Genomic DNA, 22,670 nt, shown 5'->3' on the forward strand with positions numbered 1-22,670 from the left:
AATTGACCAGAAATTATGGCATTGCAGCGTATTCTTTTTCTTTCTCAGTTTCAGATTCACCTATGTCCTACCCTATTGCTAAACCTTTCTCTCTTTTATTTTCCTTTTTTTTATTCACAAATCAATCTTTATCTTTATTATAATTACTATTATAATATATTATTATTAGTCAAAACACACTTTCTTTATAATTTTTGTTAACCTAAAAATTATTTGTATGGACCAAAAAAATATCACCTAATTCGAATTTATCTTTGATCTTTGATCTCGTTGATGATTTCATGTTAATTGGTTACATCATGACAAAGTTACAATAAAATTTAACACAAAATTGAAAATAAGTTTTAAAATAGGAAAAATATATTTTTTTCTTTAATAAATAATATTTCTTTTAGTAGATACTAGTTATAAGGTTATGTTTATAATTTTTACGTCTGTATGAGGATTGGACTAAGTATTTGATCCGTTCGAATTCAAAATCAAATAAATTTCAACGCAAATTCTCTCTTTTACATTAAATTGGTTTTCAAACTTTTTCCAAAAGAAAATTAAATATCTACACTCCTGTATTATAGGTTGTAAGAAGACAAAATAGGTAGTTTAGAAACTTCTCTCTCAAATATCTGAAATTATCCTCTCTTTTTTTAGTTATATTTATATTTATCTTTTGTTATCATTTATCTCTTTCAATGTGTAATAAAAAACACATCTTGTATTTTTATTTTTAAACATAACCTTATGACGTTTTTCAATTCAGTTTCTTCCGGCACAAAACAAAACAAAAAAATACACTAACAAAATAAGATAAAAAAATAGTTTATCTATAAAAAAAATATTTTATACCAATTACTATCCCATTTGAAAATCTAATATAAAGGTAGAATGATTCTTACAAAAATAAATTTTTGTATTTATTTATAAAAAAAGTAAAAAATAATCAAAAATAACATTAAATGAGTATAAAATCTTTTAAATGTGAAAGTATCGTTATCCTTTACATATTATTAATCACGATAAGATAGACGAATTGTCTTATTGTATTATATATTATGTTATATATACTTTCACACAATTCTTTAAAAATTAATTTTCTATGCGTTTAGTTTATAATAGGTGAGAGGAGTAACACTTAAAAAGAAAAAAAGAAAAATACCAAAAAATTTATAAGAAAAAAAGTAAGAGAAAAAAATGAGGTTGGATTTAGAAAAAAGATAGTGGTGTGCTAAAGGAATGGTGGTCCTCCCTCACAATGTTTCCACCTTTAGTTGCCGCAAAGCAATTCCTCCATTGATTACCATTCAAGCTTTTTGCTCTCTTTTTTCGTCTTTCTTCACGTCATCGTGTTTACTTTATACCTACCAATAAATAAATATATTAAAAAGGAAAATAAATAAAAAAATCTAATTTAGAATTGAGATTTATTAACTTTTTTTTTTATCGAACTTACAATTAACAACCTCAGCAAATTTTGAATATTTCACACCTAAAACATGTGAATATTATGGCAAAGTAATCTGATTTAACTAGCCTTTTTCAAACATATACAGTCTAACTCAAGTCTACACAACGAAGAATTCAATTCTAAACCTTATATAAAGTTTCAAATTACATTTTACATACCTAATTAATTACATCATGTAGCCTATTAACTTAATTGTTTCATTAAAAACATTACCATATATTAATGATAAAATATAATTAAATGTTATAAATATTATATAACCTTTTTCTTTTGTCTTAGTGTTTTTTATATTGTATATAACCTTTCTTTCATGTATTGTTTTGTTTTTCTGTTACTGTTATTTAATCCATTAATAGAAAAAAATTGTCGTCTTCAATTTATTTAATTTCTTTTAGATGGGCTGTTACCTTTTATATGAATTTTCTATGTTAACTGGACATTAAAACGAGTTATTATACTTTATGTGTTGTGATCTTAAAGTATATTTAAAAAATAAAAAAAGGATTCTGTGATTTTTTATTTGGGTTTTTAGTTTTTGTACTTTATATACATTCATCGATCCATATTAATTTAACTGTTCCAAAAATTAATAATTATATTTAATAGAATTAGATTGTAATTAGAACGATCTTATTTAGAAATTGAAAAATAAAAATTATGCATCCAAGTTAAAACTATGGTTATTGATATATTTAAAACATATTTACTATAATATTAATTTTAATCAAATAGCACTTAATTAGAATGTCTAAATAATAAAGAAAGTCTTAAGAAAGGAAACAATTTTAAGTCAACATTCGAACCATGTACTTTAAATATGTTTTAGAATTGGGTTGATTCTGTTTTGAACCGTATTTACATACAAATATGAGAAAAATGATGATTAAATATTTATACATTTTCTCTGTTTCCTCGCACGGCACTGAGAATGTATCGTTCATATCCACTTGACTAATGCACTTTCACTCGTAAAAAATTCTCTGCGAAGGAATATAAAACTTTTAAACAATCACTCGTAAAAAATTCTCTGCGAAGGAATATAAAACTTTTAAACAAATTAGTTAGAAATCTAAAAAGTTATGGCCAGTGTTATGGTGGGGTTTGGAGGTCCCTCCCTAAAACATTCTTGGTAATACTGAAGACTGGATGGACATTGAAGACTGGATGGACATTGAAGACTGGACGAAAATTGCTCATTCTCCCTTTTCATTTTCCAAGCTGAACAGACGGGCACCTGTCAAAGGCACTCTGACGCTCAAGTCAATAAAATGACCGAACGGTTGGCACCACAAATAAGGCATATGGTGTGCATAATGAGTAGTCTGTCTAGAAATCATACCCGAGACTCTTATTTATACTGGTTGTAATAGACTTTTACCTTTTGTCGACCTAATGATGGCCCAATCACGCCTTAATCTTCATTAGGGGCTTTAATGAGCTATTATCGGCCTGCATGATCGGCCGGGTGGTTGGTCGGCCTGGATGATCGATCGGGTGGATGGTCGGCTTGGATGATCGGCCGGGTAGTTGGTCGGCCTGGATGGTCAGTCGGGTGGATCTTCCCCAAAGGAAATCTCAGTCAGCCTCATTGTAGGCCAGCGACTGTGGATCTTCACCAAAGGAAATCCTGGCCGGCCTCACCGCAAGTCGGTGACTGTGGATCTTCACCTACGGAAATCTCGGTCAGCCTCACCGCAGGTCGGCGACTGTGGATCTTCACCAAAGGAAATCTCGGCCCGCCTCACTGTAGGCCGACGACTGTGGATCTTCACCCAAAGGAAATCTCGACCGACCTCACCGCAGGTCGGCGACTGTGGATCTTCATCAAAGGAAATCCCGGCCGGCCTTACCGTAGGTCGACGACTGTGGATCTTCATCAAAGGAAATCCCGGCCCGTCTCACCGTAGGCCGGCGACTAGTCGAAGGATCAGTAGCGTATCCAGCTGAGCCGACAAAGGCAAGACCCATTTTTCCAACCACCCATCGCGTGATCAACGAATGGAGATGACAAAAACGAAAACAAAATAGAGAACCCGTCCTTTTCAGGAACGCCATCTACAAAACCCATTCACATCATTATCATCATGCTCGGGCTTGGGGGGCTGATGTACTGTACCACCAAGCCAACCACTCAAGTCGACCAACCACCCGACCGATCATCCAGGCCGACTAACCATCAGGCCGATCATCCACCAGGCCGACCAAACACTCGACCGATCATCCAGGCTGATCATCTACCAGGCCAATGCCACAGGCTGATCATCCACCCGGCCGAATCATCCAAGCCAACCAACCACCCGGCCGATCATCTAGGCCGACCAACCACCCGGCCGATCATCTAGGCCGACCATCCACCCGACCGATCATCCAGGCCGATAATAGCTCATTAAAGTCCCTAATGAAGATTAAGGCGTGATTGGACCGTCATTAGGCCGACAGAAGCTAAAAGCCCACTACAACCAGTATAAATAAGAGTCCCAAGTATGATTTCTGGACGACGCTGCTCATTATGCACACGTCCATTATATGTGGTGCCAACCGTTCGGTCATTTTACTGACTTGAGCGTCGGAGTGCCTTTGACAGGTGTCTGTTCGCCTGGCTTGGAGAAGGAGGAGGGAGAGCGGGCAACGTCCGTCCGTCCGATCTTCAACGCCCATCCAATCTTCAGTACGACCAAGAGTGTTTTAGCGGGAGACCTCCAAACCCTACCTGAACAAAGCTCAATTATGCAATGAATGATACAGTGTTAACAGATGATAGTCAACAATGTAGACAAAATAATTCAGAAAACACATCTATTAATTTGAATTTTGGAAATTAAAACCAGTAAGCCTTTGAAAAAAAAGTCCTAATGTCTTCGTTGAAAGGGACTTTTCTTGAAAGCAACACATCACACCATGTAGCACTTTAATGTTTTCAGAGCTAGTTATGGCCACATCAACTCTTCATTCATCCCTGCGGAAATCCAGAGCAGAAATGGAAGACATTTCATCAATAATAAAGAGAGCTGAATATGAATCAACCATTGTAATGAGATATGAACCAATTTTGGATGCTATAATAACTACAAAATTAGTATATCATAATAGAATAAGTATCATAAGAAGTGTGTTCTGAATCATGTGGCCAGATTGAATTCATTAATAAAAAGGAATATGCCCTAGCCATGGTAAAATTGTGTGTATTTTAGACCTTGTATTAAGGGTCAAATAGTATAGTATTTAATTTTAGGCCTTGTATTAAGGGCTAAGTATTGTATGGTTTGTAATCTTATTTTTAAAGAGTGTGTCCCACCATGGGACATGATGGCCACATGGCAAGCTCTTAGTGAAGACACTTCTTAAAAAGGAAGTGGCCATGTGTCACTTTCCAAGTGGAGAAACTCTTCCTAAAGTGGATTGCCACATGTCACTCTAAGAGTGGAAAGCTCTTGCAAAAGTGGATTGTCACATGGCACTTTAAGAGTGGAGGAACTTTGCAAAAGTGGATTACCACATGAGTGGAGAAGACTTTACAAAAGTGGATTGCCACATGGCACTCTAAGAGTGGAGAAACTTTGTAAAAGAGGATTGCCACATGTCTCTTTAAGAGTGGATAGTTTTTAGGGTTTCTTGTCTACTTAGGAGACACCTTTCTCTATAAATAGAAGGGTCTCCTTCCTTGTAAAATCACTTGATGAATTTGAATGTTATTATGCCAAAATGTGTGCAAACATATCTTGTCTCAAGTCAAGGCTAGAGCATCCCATGAGGTCCCTTTAACCACCCTTCTCTAGAGTTGGCCCAACCTCTCCGGAGATCCATCAAACACCTCCATCCTACCACAAATACTCACCAAAAACATCACCAAAATTGTGAGCCCACCACCATATCCATCGCTTCCGAACAAATTCCACCTCCATAGCTTCATCTTCGTGCTTTGGCCCAACCTAGCTCGAGGAGGACGCTATCATTTGGTATCAAGAGCTTTGGGTCTACAAGAGCTAAGTATCTTGGTCCTTTACCTATCTTTGTGTATTTCTTGTTGTTATTGTGTTGTTCTTTATTGTCTTCCATAGTCTACTTTCATACTTGTTATTTTTATGGTTCTAGTTTGTTCTTTTGCGGAACCATTCGGTTTTTACCACTAAGTTTCCATATACATGTGTTGTGGCGTGCTTTTATATTTTTTTGAGTCTTTCTTCATATATTTGGTTCTGTTTTAATGTCATTTTTGGGTTATTTTTTATTTTTAATTCCATCCATGTTGTCTAGAGTCATGTGTAGTCATTTTTATGTCATTTTCTCTTAGTTCGGGCTTTGCAAAAATCATAAAAAAATATGTCCCATTGGGATTTCGAAATTACAGTATATACATCCATTTGAGTGCTTTTTTATTTCATATTTGAGTTCATGCTTGTCATTAGATCATTGTCAAGTTCTTAGAGTTAAGTTTCTCTTGTGTTTCTTTGAGTTTCATGCTCTATTTTTGATTCTAGTAAGATTTCTTCCATTTTTTTTTTCTTTGAGTCATGAACTTTGAGCTACCCAAACAAATTGTCCAGATCTAATTTGTGTTGAAAAACAAAAGTGTAGACAAAAGTAAAAAGTCAAAGTAAAAAAAAAAAAAAAGTAAAAGTACAAGCAAAAGCAAAAGTGAAAAAAAAAAAAGTTACTTTGACTTGAGACTTTGACATGAGACTTTACCATGACACTTGGAGATGATACTTGAACATAATACCTTGACATGACACTTGGACATGACCCTTGGATATGAGACTTGGACATGACACTTTTGACAAAATATTGTCTCTGCCTACATTGCACCATTAGCTCAGTGTTTGTAAAGATAAGAAGTAATAATTCTCTATTCTAATTGTTTTTTGTTTTATTCATCTATTCTAGTGCCTTTCTTTAGGTAATTCTTTTGAGTGCCTAGCCTTTGTTTTTAAGCTTTATTTTCTTGATTGTCTTGTTCATTACTCTTTGTTTTGTCTCAACATAACTCCTTTTGAAGAGCTATTGTTCAAATTGGCCCTTGATTTGCATTCTCTTTGGATTCCTACCTTTCGGATTTGGTTTGATATTTGGTGTAGGATATTCTTTGGAGGAAAAACGAAATTGGACATAGTATATTGGGTGATCGGAGACCTCTTTGGACCTTGAAACCTTGAGGAAGAGACAAGAAGAAAAGGAGTGAAACACTTTAGAGAGGAACACAAATTATTTATTTGTATTACGCATTTTTGAGTTGTAAAATTGTATTGCTTTTGGATTTGTAACTCATAACCTTGTTAGGTATCTTGGGGTAGTCTGTGATACTCAATCCCATATCCTAACAAAGACTTGTAAACCATATTGAAAACGTTTTTAGTTGGTTAAAGTTTGAAGGTTCCAAAGTGCCTTCTAACTTTACCATTAGGCCGCATAGTCTAGTTTAATTGTTGTCTTTAACTGCTTATAATTTATTGTGTGTCTACTTGTGTATCAAACCTAATTCCATTTGAGAAGTTTGGTGCAAGAGAACTTGAGGTAAACTTTGGCTAGGAAAGGCTTGGATTTTAAGTGATCCTTAGTGATTCTCCTCTCTTTCCTGGAAGTGAACTTGAGATTATTTTGCCTCCTTAAATCTCTAAAGGAATTTACTTTTGAAATACAAGTTTGTGTGTGCATTACATATTTTGAATTTTTTTTAAGAATGTCTAAGGAACCTTCTTACCAAATTGATAATGATTATAGTGAAGAGGCCCAACCAAATTTAGAACAAATGGCCAAGGAACTAAAATCACTAAAACTTTGGCAAAAGCAAGAATCCATTTTGAAAGAAAAAGAGAGAGTTGAAAGAGAACAATATCTTGAAACCTTAGAAGAAGAACTTAGAGTTCTAGCCCAAAAACAAGAAAAGGTCCAAGAAGAGATAAAGAAAAGTAGAAGTAGGAGTCACTCAAGGAGAAGTTCAAAAATTCCCACAGAAAACACATACCCTGAACAAGATAGTAGGACTGCTGCACAATTCTACCAACATCCTCCACCTAGAAGGTATAGAAGGGAGAGTGAACAACCACCAAGAGAGATTAGGATAGACCTTCCTCATTTCCATGGGAAAGAAGATGTTGAGGCATACCTAGATTGGGAAATGAAAGTAGAACAACTTTTTGAGTGTCATCAAATAATAGAGGAAAGGAAAGTATCCCTAGCCACCCTAAGCTTTCAAGGGAATGCCATGTATTGGTGGACTGCCCTAGTGAGAGAAAGAAGACTCTCCAATTCCCCTCAAGTCCAATATTGGAATGACTTGAAGAGTGCTCTAAGAAGAAGACACATACCTTCCTACTACCATAGAGAGCTTATGGATAAACTCCAAAGGCTCCAACAAAGAACCATGAGTGTGGAAGAGTATAGGCAAAAGATGGAACTCTACATGATGAGGGCGGGAATTAGGGAAGAAGAAGGAACCACAATTTCTAGATTTCTAAGTGGTCTTAATCTTGATATTAGAGATAGAGTGGAATTGTTGCCCTATCAAGATCTCAATGATTTGGTACAAATTTGCATAAAAGTTGAGCAACAACATTTGAGAAAAGGTTTGAAAATTAACCACTTTAACTCTAGTGTTAAGAAAGACCATAGGAGGGAAGGTAAGCAAGTGATGGAAGAGGAACCCTCTAGGAATCTATGGAAGGAGAAAGAAAAAGATAGATCAAGGGAGGGAACATCATTACACACTCGTACTAGTGAAATTAAATGTTTTAAATGTCAAGGTAGAGGTCATATGGCATCACAATGCCCCACTAAAAGGACCATAATCTTGAGGGATGTTGACTCATATAGTAGTGAAGAGGAGGAGGAGAAAGACACAAGTAAGGATGAGAGTGAAGGAGAAGATTCCTACCCATGCGAGGGAGATCTCCTCATGATGAGAAGAGTTTTGAAGAATCAACCTAGTCCCCAAGTCCAAACCCAAAGAGAGAACATCTTTCATACAAGATGTCAAGTTTTAGAAAACACGTGTTCTCTTATTGTGGATAGTGGCTCATGTTGCAATTGTTGTAGCACTAGGTTGGTTGAAAAGTTAGCCTTAACTATATTGCCTCACCCCCAACCTTACAAACTTCAATGGCTTAATGATGGTGAAGACATGATAGTTAATCAACAAGTGAAGGTTAAGTTTTCCATAGGGAATTATGAAGATAGTGTGCTATGTGACATAGTACCTATGGAAGTTTGTCACATCTTGTTAGGAAGGCCTTGACTTTTTGAAAAGGAAACCATACATCATGGTCGTACCAATGAGATAACCTTCAACCATAAAGATAGAAATTTTGTACTTCATCCTCTCACACCATCTCAAGTTGAAATAGACCAAGTACAAATGAAAAATAAGAGAGAAAAGGAAAGAGATGACATTAACATATACAAAATCAAATGTTCAGAGTGTCAAAGCAATACACACATGTCCAATGAGTGTCCCAACAAAAGAGCCTTCATGTTAAGGGCCACAAGCTTGTGTGAAGATTCAAAAGGGGTATTCTTTCCATCTTCCTTTAGTAGATTGGAAAGACAAGACCAAATGAGACTTGGTGGTAAAAAAGGAAGTCACTCCAAATGCATATGCATTCAACACAAGATAAGCCGGTACTTAAAGGGAAAATACATAATTGGGTTGATTATTCTAATAACACTTACTTTATCTCTTGTTTTTTGCAGAAAGTTATTTGACCCCGGAGGGTTTTGTTGATACATAAGTTGATCAATATGAAGAAGAGGGTTTTTGAAGAAACTTAAAGATTTGAGGACAAATCCTTTTTAAGAGGGAGGGTATGATGGCATATGCCCTAGCCATGGTAAAATTGTGTGTATTTTAGACCTTGTATTAAGGGTCAAATAGTATAGTATTTAATTTTAGGCCTTGTATTAAGGGCTAAGTATTGTATGGTTTGTAATCTTATTTTTAAAGAGTGTGTCCCACCATGGGACATGATGGCCACATGGCAAGCTCTTAGTGAAGACACTTCTTAAAAAGGAAGTGGCCATGTGTCACTTTCCAAGTGGAGAAACTCTTCCTAAAGTGGATTGCCACATGTCACTCTAAGAGTGGAAAGCTCTTGCAAAAGTGGATTGTCACATGGCACTTTAAGAGTGGAGGAACTTTGCAAAAGTGGATTACCACATGAGTGGAGAAGACTTTACAAAAGTGGATTGCCACATGGCACTCTAAGAGTGGAGAAACTTTGTAAAAGAGGATTGCCACATGTCTCTTTAAGAGTGGATAGTTTTTAGGGTTTCTTGTCTACTTAGGAGACACCTTTCTCTATAAATAGAAGGGTCTCCTTCCTTGTAAAATCACTTGATGAATTTGAATGTTATTATGCCAAAATGTGTGCAAACATATCTTGTCTCAAGTCAAGGCTAGAGCATCCCATGAGGTCCCTCTAACCACCCTTCTCTAGAGTTGGCCCAACCTCTCCGGAGATCCATCAAACACCTCCATCCTACCACAAATACTCACCAAAAACATCACCAAAATTGTGAGCCCACCACCATATCCATCGCTTCCGAACAAATTCCACCTCCATAGCTTCATCTTCGTGCTTTGGCCCAACCTAGCTCGAGGAGGACGCTATCAATAAGTATCATAAGAAGTGTGTTCTGAATCATGTGGCCAGATTGAATTCATTAATAAAAAGGAAAATGAGAGGGTTGGCGTCTCTCCTCGGAACTGTGAAAAATGTAGTGTAGCCTTGGATTAGTTGTCAAAGCACTCACTAGCCACTGCACTACTTTACAACCCAAAATTGTTTGTGAACTTATGGGTTGGATCCGGTTTCTGGCAATGAAGGTGAAAGGTCATGGGCCAACCTATAATGAGAAATATTAGTAATGTTACAGTGACACGATCTTTCAAATTTTTGGAAGTGAATTTGGTAAAAGTGATTGGTATATGGTCATAGCTCAGTACCGTTCCTATGTCCCCTGGCTCCATGACTTTTGGGCCAAGGATAATTATTAATGACATGCTTATATTCATAATTTTGATAATTTTATATTAACTTCCAATCTCATCTATGTTAGGTGCAAAGTCCTTTTTTTTTCCTTTTGTCCCACACTTTGAACAAAAGATGTGAATGTACTCTCTAGATTTTCTGTAAAGAAAAGCTATATTATATCTGTCTATCTATCTAAGACTAAAAAGGTTAAAAGGAATTAGCTTTCTACGCATTGGTTCAAACTTAAAAGACTGAATCAATCATCCATGTGTATCTGCTTCCAGCTTTCTACACATGCTTTCCTAACTAACTAAACCAGTGGTAAAAACAATCTGCAATCTGCAGCTTTCTACACATAATAATCTACTTTTTATTTGCTTGTAAGTTACTGAGTTGGGTTGCAATCTGCAACCAAACAAAGAAGAAAATCTGACATGATTGAGGAAATGTTGATGTTAATTATGGTTAGTTTTCTTATTAACTAGATGCTAAATACAATGACATCACTAATCGGTGTCAGTATAATGTGATATTTATTAATAATCTGTATTCTTTCAAACACCAATAAACAGGGAGTGAATTCTATAACAATCAATGTATTTCTAATTATAAAAACAAAATGTCTTAACCATTATTAGATCGCTAGCTTAATTAGGTTAAGCAAATTTGGTTTCATAAAAAATCAATGAGTCATCAACTACAAATAAAATGAAAAGTGAATTCAATATCAATCTCAAAATGCAGACAAAATAATTTGCGCTAAGAGACACACTCAACAGTACATGCTAGTTTTGATCATGGGACGCCTGCGTAACAATTTTGCAGTTCACTGATTCTCTCTTGAAAGCACCTACGTTCTCCAATCACACTAACAGATTTGCACCTGCATTCTCCAATCGTACAAACAGATTTGTGTTGTTCTCTTTCTCTGCAACCTCACTGCAATCTCAGTGTTCTCCTTTAGGGTTCACACTAAAATACCTACCAATAACAAAAACAAAATTGATCTTACATTAAGAAAGAAGAGATACAATGACATATTGAACAGTATAGCATTCAGATTTATGAACAAGGTAGGGTTTCATACCTTTCGAAATTGGGAGTCAAGGTTTTTTCAGGTTAACTGGAAGCTTCAGAGACTAGCGCGTAAATCATATCAGCTGTAGTGCGTAAATGTTTTCAATCTCTGCAGGATGTAGCGTCAATGGAAATCTTCGCGGAAAATGAGGCCAAGTCACTTTTGTGGGAGAAGAGATGAGGTAAGTTTTAATAGATGAAATTTCAAATGTAAAAGGCAACGAAGTTTCAAATGTAAATTTCAAATTTCCTGAGATTTTTTATTTGCAAGAAAAATAATAATTAATGTATATATAGATAATTACATAATTATTATTAATAGTTATCTACAAAATAATTTTATAAGAAACAAAATTATTTTGAATATATTATTCACAAAAAAGTTGCGTCTTCAGAAAATATTTCAAACAAAAAATCTATATATTTATTTACAAAATTATATCCATAAGAAAATTTGCAAAAAAATCATTTACAACATCATTTAAAAGATCGAACATTTTTTTTTGTGATTTTTTATTCGTAAGAAAGAAAAAGTACCTAATCATATAATGGCAAATACGCAAGTAATATGGCAAATATTAAAAGTAATTTTCATACAGATCTAATTTTACACAGGAAAACTCACATGTAATTATATCGGTAACTTTTTCTTTACGAAAAAGAAATTGCCGAAATATTTTAACAGTAAAATCTGCCTGTAATAAATGATTTTTTAGTAGTGATATATATATATATATATATATATATATATATATATATATATATATATATATATAAAATGATTATGGAAGAATTTTAGATAAAAAAGATATATTAATTAAGAGGTGGTGAAGATAATGATTTTGTAGTGTTGAGTATATTTAATACATATATGTTGTGTTGCTTCCTGGATGAGGTTTTTACATACGAGGAAGGGGGAGCAACTTGTGCTTTTCTCAGAATTTTTAAAAATATTTTACTCAATGATTGGTAAGTTTAACTTTATTTTTTTTTCTCTTGGTTACTAGTTAGTTTTCTAAATTTGTGAAAGTTTTTAAGAGATTTTCCTTATCCCAAAATTTTATATCAAGTAGTTTTTGGTAGGTGAAAGTTGTTTTATTTTTTTTTATAACATGGTTTTATATTTGGGTGGTAATAAGGTAAATTATTTCCTTTTTCTTAAGTTGTTATATGTTGAAATTGATTTAGAAGTTCTCTTAGTGTTTTAAGTCCACTAGGTTGCACACTAATCTTGAAAGTCTCTTTACATGGGTATAGTTACTGTCATAGAGGTGTGGAAAATAAAATGTATTTGTATAGAAATCATATTAGAGGTTCACTTATAGGATACACTTAGAGAATCACGTATGCAAGGTACAACGCATAATATGCATTTCACTTTTGAAAATTATGATTCAATTATGTATAATTTTACACTAAATTAAGAAGAATGGTAAATGTAAAAGTTGTAGATAGTTATATTAACTTTCAAACAAGATAAAAACCAATTTATGTGATTAATATAGCTTTAAATATTGTTTATATTTAAAATTTGCAAATATCATAAAAGTATACAGCAATACAAATGAGAATATTGTTCAAATCAAATCAAATGTTTTTCCATAAGTGACATATATCATATTATGAATGGTAATACAGGTTGGTCCGATTTATTTAGGTTTATTTGCACTTCTGTAAATTGCAAAGTTAAATATGATTGTCCGTTTTAAAAATGCGAACTTAATAATCTGACTCATCTAGCATAAGTCTTAATTTACCAAAATGGATAAGTCGAGTTAGAATTTTGAACCGGTTGACATGTTTTAACCTGACTCGTCTAACCTATCATATTAGTTAGAGCTGTTAAAATGGATAACCTGACTCGACTCGGTCACTTAGTGAACCAACCCAACCCGACTCACTTATTAGAAAAAAATTTGAACCCAGCTCGATCACTAGCTCCCTTATTTATAAGTTTTTTTAAAATAAAATAAAAATTATAATTTTTTTAATTCAAATCTAAATAAATTTCACTGTATGTTAAACTTCGAAGACAATTCAAAATAAAAAAATATCATACAATTCAAGCTTAATAAAAAAACAACCACAAAATGCGAACAAATAAGTTTTTAATATTAGATCATTTTTGTATCAAATGTCCATATATAATATTAGAGTCCGGCTTAAACCCGTGGTGAGCCGGATTAACTCACGGGTTACAATCCATTTTGACAACACTAATATTAGTGGATCAAAAGCAAGTCAATCTCCTTCTATCCGCTAATCTATTTTTTAAAAATTAAAAATTAAGATAAAAATAATTGAAAACATTAATTTTTTTATATTATATATTTTTAAAAATATAATATATATATATATATATATATATATATATATATATGTATATATATAAAATTGCGGGACAATCTATTAGTTCATCCTAGGACGAATTATAATTTTTAACCTATTGTTTAGTTAGAGGTTAATCTTATCCGATCAATTTTTTATGATTTAAATACAAATTGGATCAAAACCGATCAATTTTTTATGATTTAAATACAAATTGGATCAAAACGGAATGGATTGACCTGTTTTGTCACTCAAAATCTTGAAATTACTGTTGTAAAATCGATATGAAATATTAATTCGATAAAAACTCTCTTTAAGATATAAGAAATATTTGTGATTCATAATACATGAAATCAAATAAAAAGATTTTTATTTTCTCTCCTAATCCCAAGAAAGGATGAAAAAAAAAAGATGACTAGTTAAAAAAAATGTTACCAAACTAAAAGTTAGTACTTATTTGTTGTTTCATAAAGTTAACCTAAAACATTTAAACAACTTGAAAAAATGGGTTAATTTGTAAACATTGTACTCTTTGTTATTGAGTGTAAGACATTATCTCCCCCTTTTCTCCTAACGAAAAGATCCATGACACCTAGAGACCAAAAAAAACCAGTTAGCTTTGAAAGTTCAAACTCAATATTTGTTTGTATTATATATTATTTTCATACATCCTACTCCAAATATAACGAATTTAAAAAGTCTGGAAACAAAGTTTAGTTTATCTGTTTGTGGTCCTTGAGTTGAATTACATGAACCATAGAGAATTAAATAATTTTCGGCATGCTTTATTTCGGACATTTTCAAATTAAATTATAAGAAATAAAATAAAAACGAAGAAATATTTTAAAATTTAATAAAGGACGAAAATATAATAAAAGAAAAGGAGTGCAACATCCTGGAACATAAAGTTCGTTGGAAGAAGGATCCCAACAACTTCTTGGAAACGGCCAATTTTCGTATTTGTATTAAAAACAGAATAAAGAAGAAAGATAAGCCAATTTTAAATATCACGTTATCATAACATAATGACAACTTTTATTATTTTGTCTTTTACGAAAAAACACTGTAATTGTTATGAAATAAAAGAAAGATTATTTTTACATACATAAGTTAGTAAATAATAAAATAAATGGTATTGTACGTTTTTTCTTTGATTAGCTCGCAAAACACGCGTCAGTGAAACTGAAAATGACAATAGGAAAAAGTCGTTAGCCGTGTGGGTCGTGCATAAGCAACGTGATGCAGACGCTTACAACTGACATAGGACTTGGTCAAGAGCAGTGTAAACTTTGGAAGTTTCGAAAGAAATTGTTTCACTAGATTAAGCCTTTTTTATTTTTTTAAATTTTAAAAATACCGGTACTTTCACATCGTAATTTGTTTCATATCCACTAACATTTTTTTCTTCTAAAAATATAAAAATTAAATTTTGTTAAGATAATTTTATTTCCATAAAAGTTATTAGATGGCAACCAAATCGTGTGAAAGAACCCTTATCCTTTTAAAAAATCTAAAATATAAAAATGATAAATACTTTGACACACTTTTATAAAAATTATGTCAAATGTCTCACCTACCATTACCCTATAAAGATATACGAAACCTTAAAATAATAACTGAAAAAAAGTAAAATATGTATAAAAAATAATAGAAATATATTTATTTTATTCCTGCCAAATAATTATCTCGTTACAACGCGTGAATACGAAAGACTGCCACTTTAAGTTCAAGATGGTTGACCTTAATTTGTGTTAATTAGTTTCTGAACGAAGAAGATAAAACCAACGCAACAAACAACTTCAGATTCATAGTTCTGATCTGCGAATTCACCGAAACCCTCGTCGCCGTCACCATGGAACACAGAACGCTGGAACTCAGCCTCGGATCGGCGAAGGATCTGAAAAACGTGAATCTCTTTTCCAGGATGGACGTGTACGCCGTCGTTTCGCTCTCCGGCGTCCAAAAGATCAAGACTCCCGTCGACAGAAACGGCGGCACCAACCCCACGTGGAAAGTTACCGAGAAGTTCACCATCGATGAATCGCTGGCGCGGCAGAATCGCTTGACCCTCGAAATCAAGCTCCGCTGCGAGCGCAACCTATCCGCCGACAAAGAAATCGGCCAGGTCCTCGTCCCCATCAGGGAGCTCCTCGACCAACCCGGTGATGGAAAAGCCTTCCAGCATGTCAGTTACCAGGTCAGAAAACCCTCCGGCAAACCCAAAGGATCGTTTAGTTTTTCTTACAGATTTAGCGAAAAATTCACTGAGCCCGGGATATCGTCAGCGCCGTCAGCGCCTGTGATTTCGGTTGCTCCCAAGACGGAGCCGGTGACGGCTTATCCTGCTCCCGCGGTGGGGTCCACTTCTGCCTCGTATCCCGTCGTGTATCCTCCTCCCCCGCAGCCACAATATGCGGGCGGATATGGGTACCCTCCGCCGCCACAAGCGGCATATGGGTACGCTCCACAAGCGGCTTACGGGTACGCGCCGCAACCCGGGTACGGTTACCCTCCTGCTCCTGCTCCTGCTCAAGGAGCTCGGAAGAACAAATTTGGAATGGGATTGGGAGCGGGTTTGCTTGGTGGAGCGTTGGGTGGGCTTCTGATCGGAGACATGATATCTGATGTGGGTTCTTACGATGCTGGCTATGACGCTGGTTTTGGAGATGCCGGTGGATTTGATTTTTAATCCTTTGTTTCTTTGGAGTACATAGTTTTTCTTAGTATGTGAACCTTGAATATGGTTTTGCAACACTATACTCTGTTTTGTTACTTCTAGTTTCCTGTACAGGTGGCGTGTTCTTTATGTAATTGTTGAAGTTTTTGGTTACGTAATGTATGCTTCACGTCTATCTCTGCTTTTTAATTTCTTTTCCAATATTAATCCTAGGAGATTGGACCATATACTGTAAAATATTGTTCAATAGCATAATATAATATTTTCATGTTTTTGTTATGCTTACATTCTGGGTACTTCTCTGACCTGTTAGAAAGGTACGAGCATCGTCATCCGTAGGTACTTAAATTGTGAGTTATTGTTATGTTCTTCATTGTTTTCACTTTTTCTTATAGACAAAAACACTCATTTCACAATCCGATAAGATGCTTGTGAAAAATATAAACTATTGTATTTATTAAGAAAATAAGAATAACAAAGCAGATAATAACTTATGGTAAGTCCCTTTAAAATTAATAAAGGGGCTTTGGGCCTTATGTGGGAACATTGAGGCCCATTAGGCACACTTTTTCCTTCTCTCTAAAAACGCTGTTCTAGGACGTTAATTTTTATTGGATAATTATAACGGATAGAGGGAACTTAAAAAAGCTGAGTTGGCACATCTGATCATATAGCAGCCCTGACCTGGTCTAGTGGTAAACCAGGATATATGTATGGTGTTGTTGAGTGGTTGTAAAGTATACTGAGATGATTGAAAGTGATGTGTGGGGTGTTGTTGTTGCCTACACTCGAAAGCACGATGATATTTATTGATTGAACTATATGATTACTGTTTGTTTATCTAGGTCATCCTTGCTTCTTTGTTGTGTGTTGCTTGTGTATGTTTTCGTTTGCGAGATCACCCAGTACTCTAAATTATTTAATTTTTAAATTGTGTCCTTTTGTGGATGACTGTAATATGAGTTACTAAACTACTATTCTACTCTGACTGTTCTCTTTATTGGAATATGTGGACGCCTAAGTTATATGATTGTGGTTATTATATATTTGGGATGCCACAATTATTATATTTTTAGAAATTTAGAAGCATACAGTAACATGTTAATTGACAAATGTTATAAAAACTCAAATAAACTTGTGGGTTTGTTTTTTTTTCTAATTTGTTTTGTTAATATTTTTTTATTAAAATTATGAAAAATTTAATATACAATTACAACTATGTTTGTCTTTGTCATTCATTTTCCTCTTTTGAATTAAAAACCTAAAAACATGATATTTAAGGCATACAATCAATAAGACAAAGTGGAATAGGTTGAAAAACTTGTTTTACAAACTTAGCTTGTAGTGCAAAGATGAAAGAGAGTAAAAGGTTTTGCAAAAAAGTGGATGGAAGAGAAAAATGAGGATGTTAATATTGTTTTTGAAATTTTGAAAGATATAGTGAGAGAGTAAGAGGTTTTACACAAATATTGAAGAGAAATATGATAATGACTAATGTTGTTTCTGAAATTTTGAAAAAAAAAATTAGGTTTAATATCCAATTTTGTCCTCAGTTTGGTTCGGAAATATCAATTTAGTCCCTCATTTTAAAAGTGTTTGAAATGAGTCTTCTCTTTTAAAATTTCGAGTCAAATTAGTCCCTTCCGTTAAATATAATCAAACGACGTTAATAGGGTGATGATTTGGCATCAGTTACTGGTTACGTGTCATAATTTGCTTCTGTCAAGAGAAGACGAAAGGGTAATAAGGGGATTTTGGAGGGCTTCTGAATTTGGGGTTTAGGAGAAATGAGGATGAAGAATAACGAAGAAGTGCAAGCCGTGACGCATAAGTGCCCCAATGCCGCCACCACCTCGCGCCTCATCACCTTCGTCTCGTGAGTTCGTCTTCTCGTAGGAAGATCCAGAAACAAACCACAAAATCGCAGAAAGGATTTTATTCAGAAATGATTTTTTAATTGGGGAAGAAAGGATTTTATTCAGAAATTGGCTGCGGGCAACAATCCGGTCGAAGAGCTCACCCCCCTCGCAGAGCTCCATAACGAGGTGAACGACATTGTCGTCCTCACAGGCTTCGCGGAGTGGCACGATTCTGGGACTCTCGGGAAGGTGGCGCATGATGGCAACCTCGCGGCGGACATCCTCGACGTCGACAGCCGTCCTGAGCTTCCTGAGCAACCTCGCTTGGAGATGCTTTTGCAAGCGAGCAGCTCGCGCGTGTCACGGTCGATGCAGAGGTAAGTCACGCCGAGCTCGCGGTCCACGAGGTAGCAGTCCTCGATGTTCTCCTTGGGCACGCCAGCGAGGACCGTGATCGACGCCTTCTGTTTGACAGCCTCAGCCCTGGAACCGCGCTTGCCATGGTGGTCTGCGTTGGAGAAGCTCGATTTGACATCCTCGCGGGCCACGGCGGCCGGGATCTGCAGCAGTTTCCCATGGTAGGAGGAGCGGAGATCGCGGCGAAGGGGAGGGTTTCAGAGGAGATGGTGGACGAGGCGTGCTATCGTTTCACATCATAATGCGGAAACCCTAACCCTAGAATGTGATTTTGAAAAAGAAGGTGTGATTGAAACGAAGGTGACGAAGACGAGACGAAGAAGAAGAGTAAGAGAGTGAGAATGAGTGTGAGTGAGTAGTGAGTGAGGTGAAGGTGGATGTGTGAGGGTGTTTTCGCCATTTCATATATAAATTTAAGGTTTAATACCACGTAAGCACGCAGACAGTTGTGTTTTGACACCTAATCATTAATTACTGCCAGATCATCATTCCATTAACTCCGTCTGCTTATATTTAACGGAAGGGACTAATTTGACTCGAAATTTTAAAAGAGAAGACTCATTTCAAACACTTTTAAAATGAGGGACTAAATTGAGATTTCCGAACCAAACTGAGGACAAAATTAGGTATTAAACCAAAAAATTACCATCTTCATTTAACATCACGAAAGACGAAAACATCTACCGAAATGTCATTGCATATTTTTAACATCAAATTTTATTATTTTGTGATATGATCCTATTGTGATATGAACATAATGACTAAATAAACCCTTTTTGCATTTAGTGACGATGAGAATATATGAATAATGTTGAATTGAAAATAGAAAATGATCTTTTTGTTGTTATACTATTTGCAATTATATATATGAATATTGAGATGATTAAAGATTGGACTAACCAATATCACGTGCTATACTATTGAAAAAACACAAGTAAATAAAAAAATTATAACTAAATGTATATGTACTTTCTTTAATTTTTTTATTGGTGGTAAATTATTATTAATGACTTTCTTAACTTAAAACATCCATTTTATTTTTCCTTTCATATATTTTATTATACTGTTGAGGTGAGATAGAAGACATTTTGAGGCGCACATCTCAATCAAACTTATAGTTTGAAAAGTGATAGAGTAGCAATTATTACATTTAAAAATGTCGCATAAGAAATAAATTATCTTCACTCACTATTCTACATCTGTTATATTACATTCAATTTTAACGGATATTTTAGTAAGTTTAAGTTGAAAATACAACTCATTAAACATGAGAACCAATATTTCTAAACTTTATTTAAAAATATTGCATTTCACACCACTACAAGCAACGAAGAATTTTCAAAAAGTTATTTGTAACGTGTATGAGATGAAACAATAAACTTTTCAAGCTAAAACATTGATCGAAGTTTCAATAAGTGATACTAAAAGTGTACCCATTTACGATCTTGTTGATACCGTGTTTGAAAAAACTAAATCATCAAACTATAGTACATGTCATAAGCATCACATGAGCACACGAAATTTTACGAAGAGCACACATGTATTATTTTTAAAGGCACAGTCAAAACTTATGAATTTAATGTATTCGTACAGTCAACTCTCCATCTTTGTCAACTTGTTATAAACTTGGTGGTGAAATTTCGAAAGATTTAAGCTTTCTGACTTAGTTTTTTTTTTTCATTTTCCATTTACAAATTGTAACTTTTATTAATGCACCAATAGTCTACAAACTATTTACAATATCCACATATATATTAATATTGATGTTTTATACAATTATAACTTTTATTCTTGACTATTACGTGTGAAAAAAAACAATTAAAAAGATTAATTAACACTTATATTCATAAAAAAGCCAAATCAAATCAAAATAAAAGTATTTCTTTTGTAAGAATAAAGTTATAGCTTAAACAATATTCTATATTGAGTAATAATAGAAATTATATTATGAAGATCCTTTGGACATATATTTCTAGTAAGATATAAAATAGTAACATTTTGAATCAATACAATATATAAACGTATAAAAATAACAGAGAAGTAAAGTAACCATACACACACCTAGCCATTTGTTTATTGGGCACAAAGAAACAATGGGCCGAAGACAAGCAACCGAGACCCAAAGAAATTATTGTTCCCGTTTTGGGCTTTGGTGTCTTTTTGAGGCATTAGTCTCTTTCATCTTCTGAAGTCAACAAAACCAAAAACCCTAATCTCGCTGTAAAACCCTAGAAGGAGGGAGCGAGAGAGAAAGAGGAAGATGAGACCTTTGGATGAGAAGGAGACGAGCGTAGTGTTCGAGAAACTCTTCAAATTCGTCGGAAACAACCTCAAGAACATCGTCGAGAACCCCTCTCACGAGGGCCCCGACGCCAACCCTGGCCGCTACTGCTTCCGCCTCCACAAGAACAAGATCTACTATGCCAGCGAGTCCCTCGTCAAGCGCGCCACCAACGTCGCGCGTCCTAACCTTGTGTCGCTCGGCACCTGCATCGGCAAGTACACCCACGGCGGCAGCTTCCACCTCACCGTCCAGGCCCTAAACTTGCTCGCCGCCAACGCCAAACACAAGGTATGGCTCAAACCGCAGTCTGAGATGTCTTTCTTGTACGGAAACCACGTTTTGAAGAGCGCGTTGGGCAGAATCACGGACAACATTGCCTCCGGCGACGGAGTTGTTGTATTTTCCATGGCGGATGTGCCGTTGGGTTTCGGTATCGCCGCAAAGTCTACGCAGGATTGCAGGAAGTTGGATCCCAATGGCATCGTTGTTCTGCACCAGGCCGATGTGGGAGAGTACTTGAGGATGGAGGATGAGCTTTGATGCATTTTGCAAACGGGTTTTATTGTTGAATTTTGAATTTAATGAAATTATATCATCTTCGATATTATATGTATTTAATCCCTTTGCCTTTGAGGTTACTCTTATTAGATTCCTATGCAGTGCCCGAGTGGTTGATTTGCCTTTGAGGATCGGTCTGATTTGCTTTGCAATTTTTTCAGGGGAAAGTAATTAATGGAGGAATTAGTTTTGTCTTTGTTATTTTTGTAAGTTCTTTGAAAGAGAAAAATATGTATGGATTGAAAAGTGATTATGAAATATGGGTTATTCTGTTCACTTGACAAACAGTTTGTGGAACCAAAGTAATTTAATTTACTTGCGTATTGCTTGCTTCTTTTAATTCCAGATTCACCTATGTAAGATAAAAAGTTGTATTCATTCTTCAATTATGGCCTTCCATGTATCACTCTGCCCCTTGTAATCATATCACTCCTCACATTTATAGTTGTAGTTGACTTTACCTGATGATAGTGTAGTGACGGGAGCTAGGAATTCTGATGTCATGCTAGAGGCTAGTACTCAATGAACTCAGGTTTGTCTAGTTTGTAACATATTCAGTTTTTCGAGCCTTACATTCGTGTCTTTTAAAGCTATTTTTGAGTTCTGTACAATTTTTTGTGTAATCATTTTGTTAAAGGTCAATAGAGAAGGAAGTCAAGTTAGGAGGATGAGTAGGTTTTGTTACAATTTCTCGAGAACAACTCATTTCTCTACAGTTTCTCCCATGAAGGACTTGTTCACAACCATTCGGATATCAGAATGGCAGTGTCATCTTTGAATTTTTGTTTTGGTTTTTTCATTTACATGTACGAAAGAAGAATCTTTTATCCTATCTGACAGCTGTTGTTTTGATTGGTTAGCGGTTGTTCACACAAGAAAAAAAAAATATTGTAGGAGCTGTACATAAACCAAAAGTGTGTTTTTAATTTAGAACATGCTTAATCCGATTCTCACAGATATATGGTTGTGCAATAAGTATATTGGACCTTGCAATAGTTGATCCTAGTTGTCAACTTATCTTCTGCCCCATTCATTTTGTGGC

The 22,670-nt window shown here is 34.9% G+C and overlaps 2 protein-coding genes across 2 annotated transcripts; both read left to right on the top strand.

Moving 5' to 3' along the window:
* Nucleotides 1-15,476: 15,476 nt before the first annotated feature.
* Nucleotides 15,477-16,795, top strand: LOC108334062 (protein SRC2). The gene has a single exon (XM_017569684.2). It carries the CDS (start codon nt 15,686-15,688, stop codon nt 16,520-16,522), a length of 837 nt encoding a protein of 278 aa, XP_017425173.1. The 5' UTR covers nt 15,477-15,685; the 3' UTR covers nt 16,523-16,795.
* Nucleotides 16,796-20,954: 4,159 nt separating this feature from the next.
* On the top strand, nt 20,955-21,913 carry LOC108335334 (uncharacterized). The gene has a single exon (XM_017571333.2). It carries the CDS (start codon nt 21,047-21,049, stop codon nt 21,608-21,610), a length of 564 nt encoding a protein of 187 aa, XP_017426822.1. The 5' UTR covers nt 20,955-21,046; the 3' UTR covers nt 21,611-21,913.
* Nucleotides 21,914-22,670: the final 757 nt, after the last annotated feature.

Source organism: Vigna angularis, chromosome 1 (assembly GCF_016808095.1).
Source record: "Vigna angularis cultivar LongXiaoDou No.4 chromosome 1, ASM1680809v1, whole genome shotgun sequence".
NCBI classification, from domain to species: Eukaryota; Viridiplantae; Streptophyta; class Magnoliopsida; order Fabales; family Fabaceae; genus Vigna; species Vigna angularis.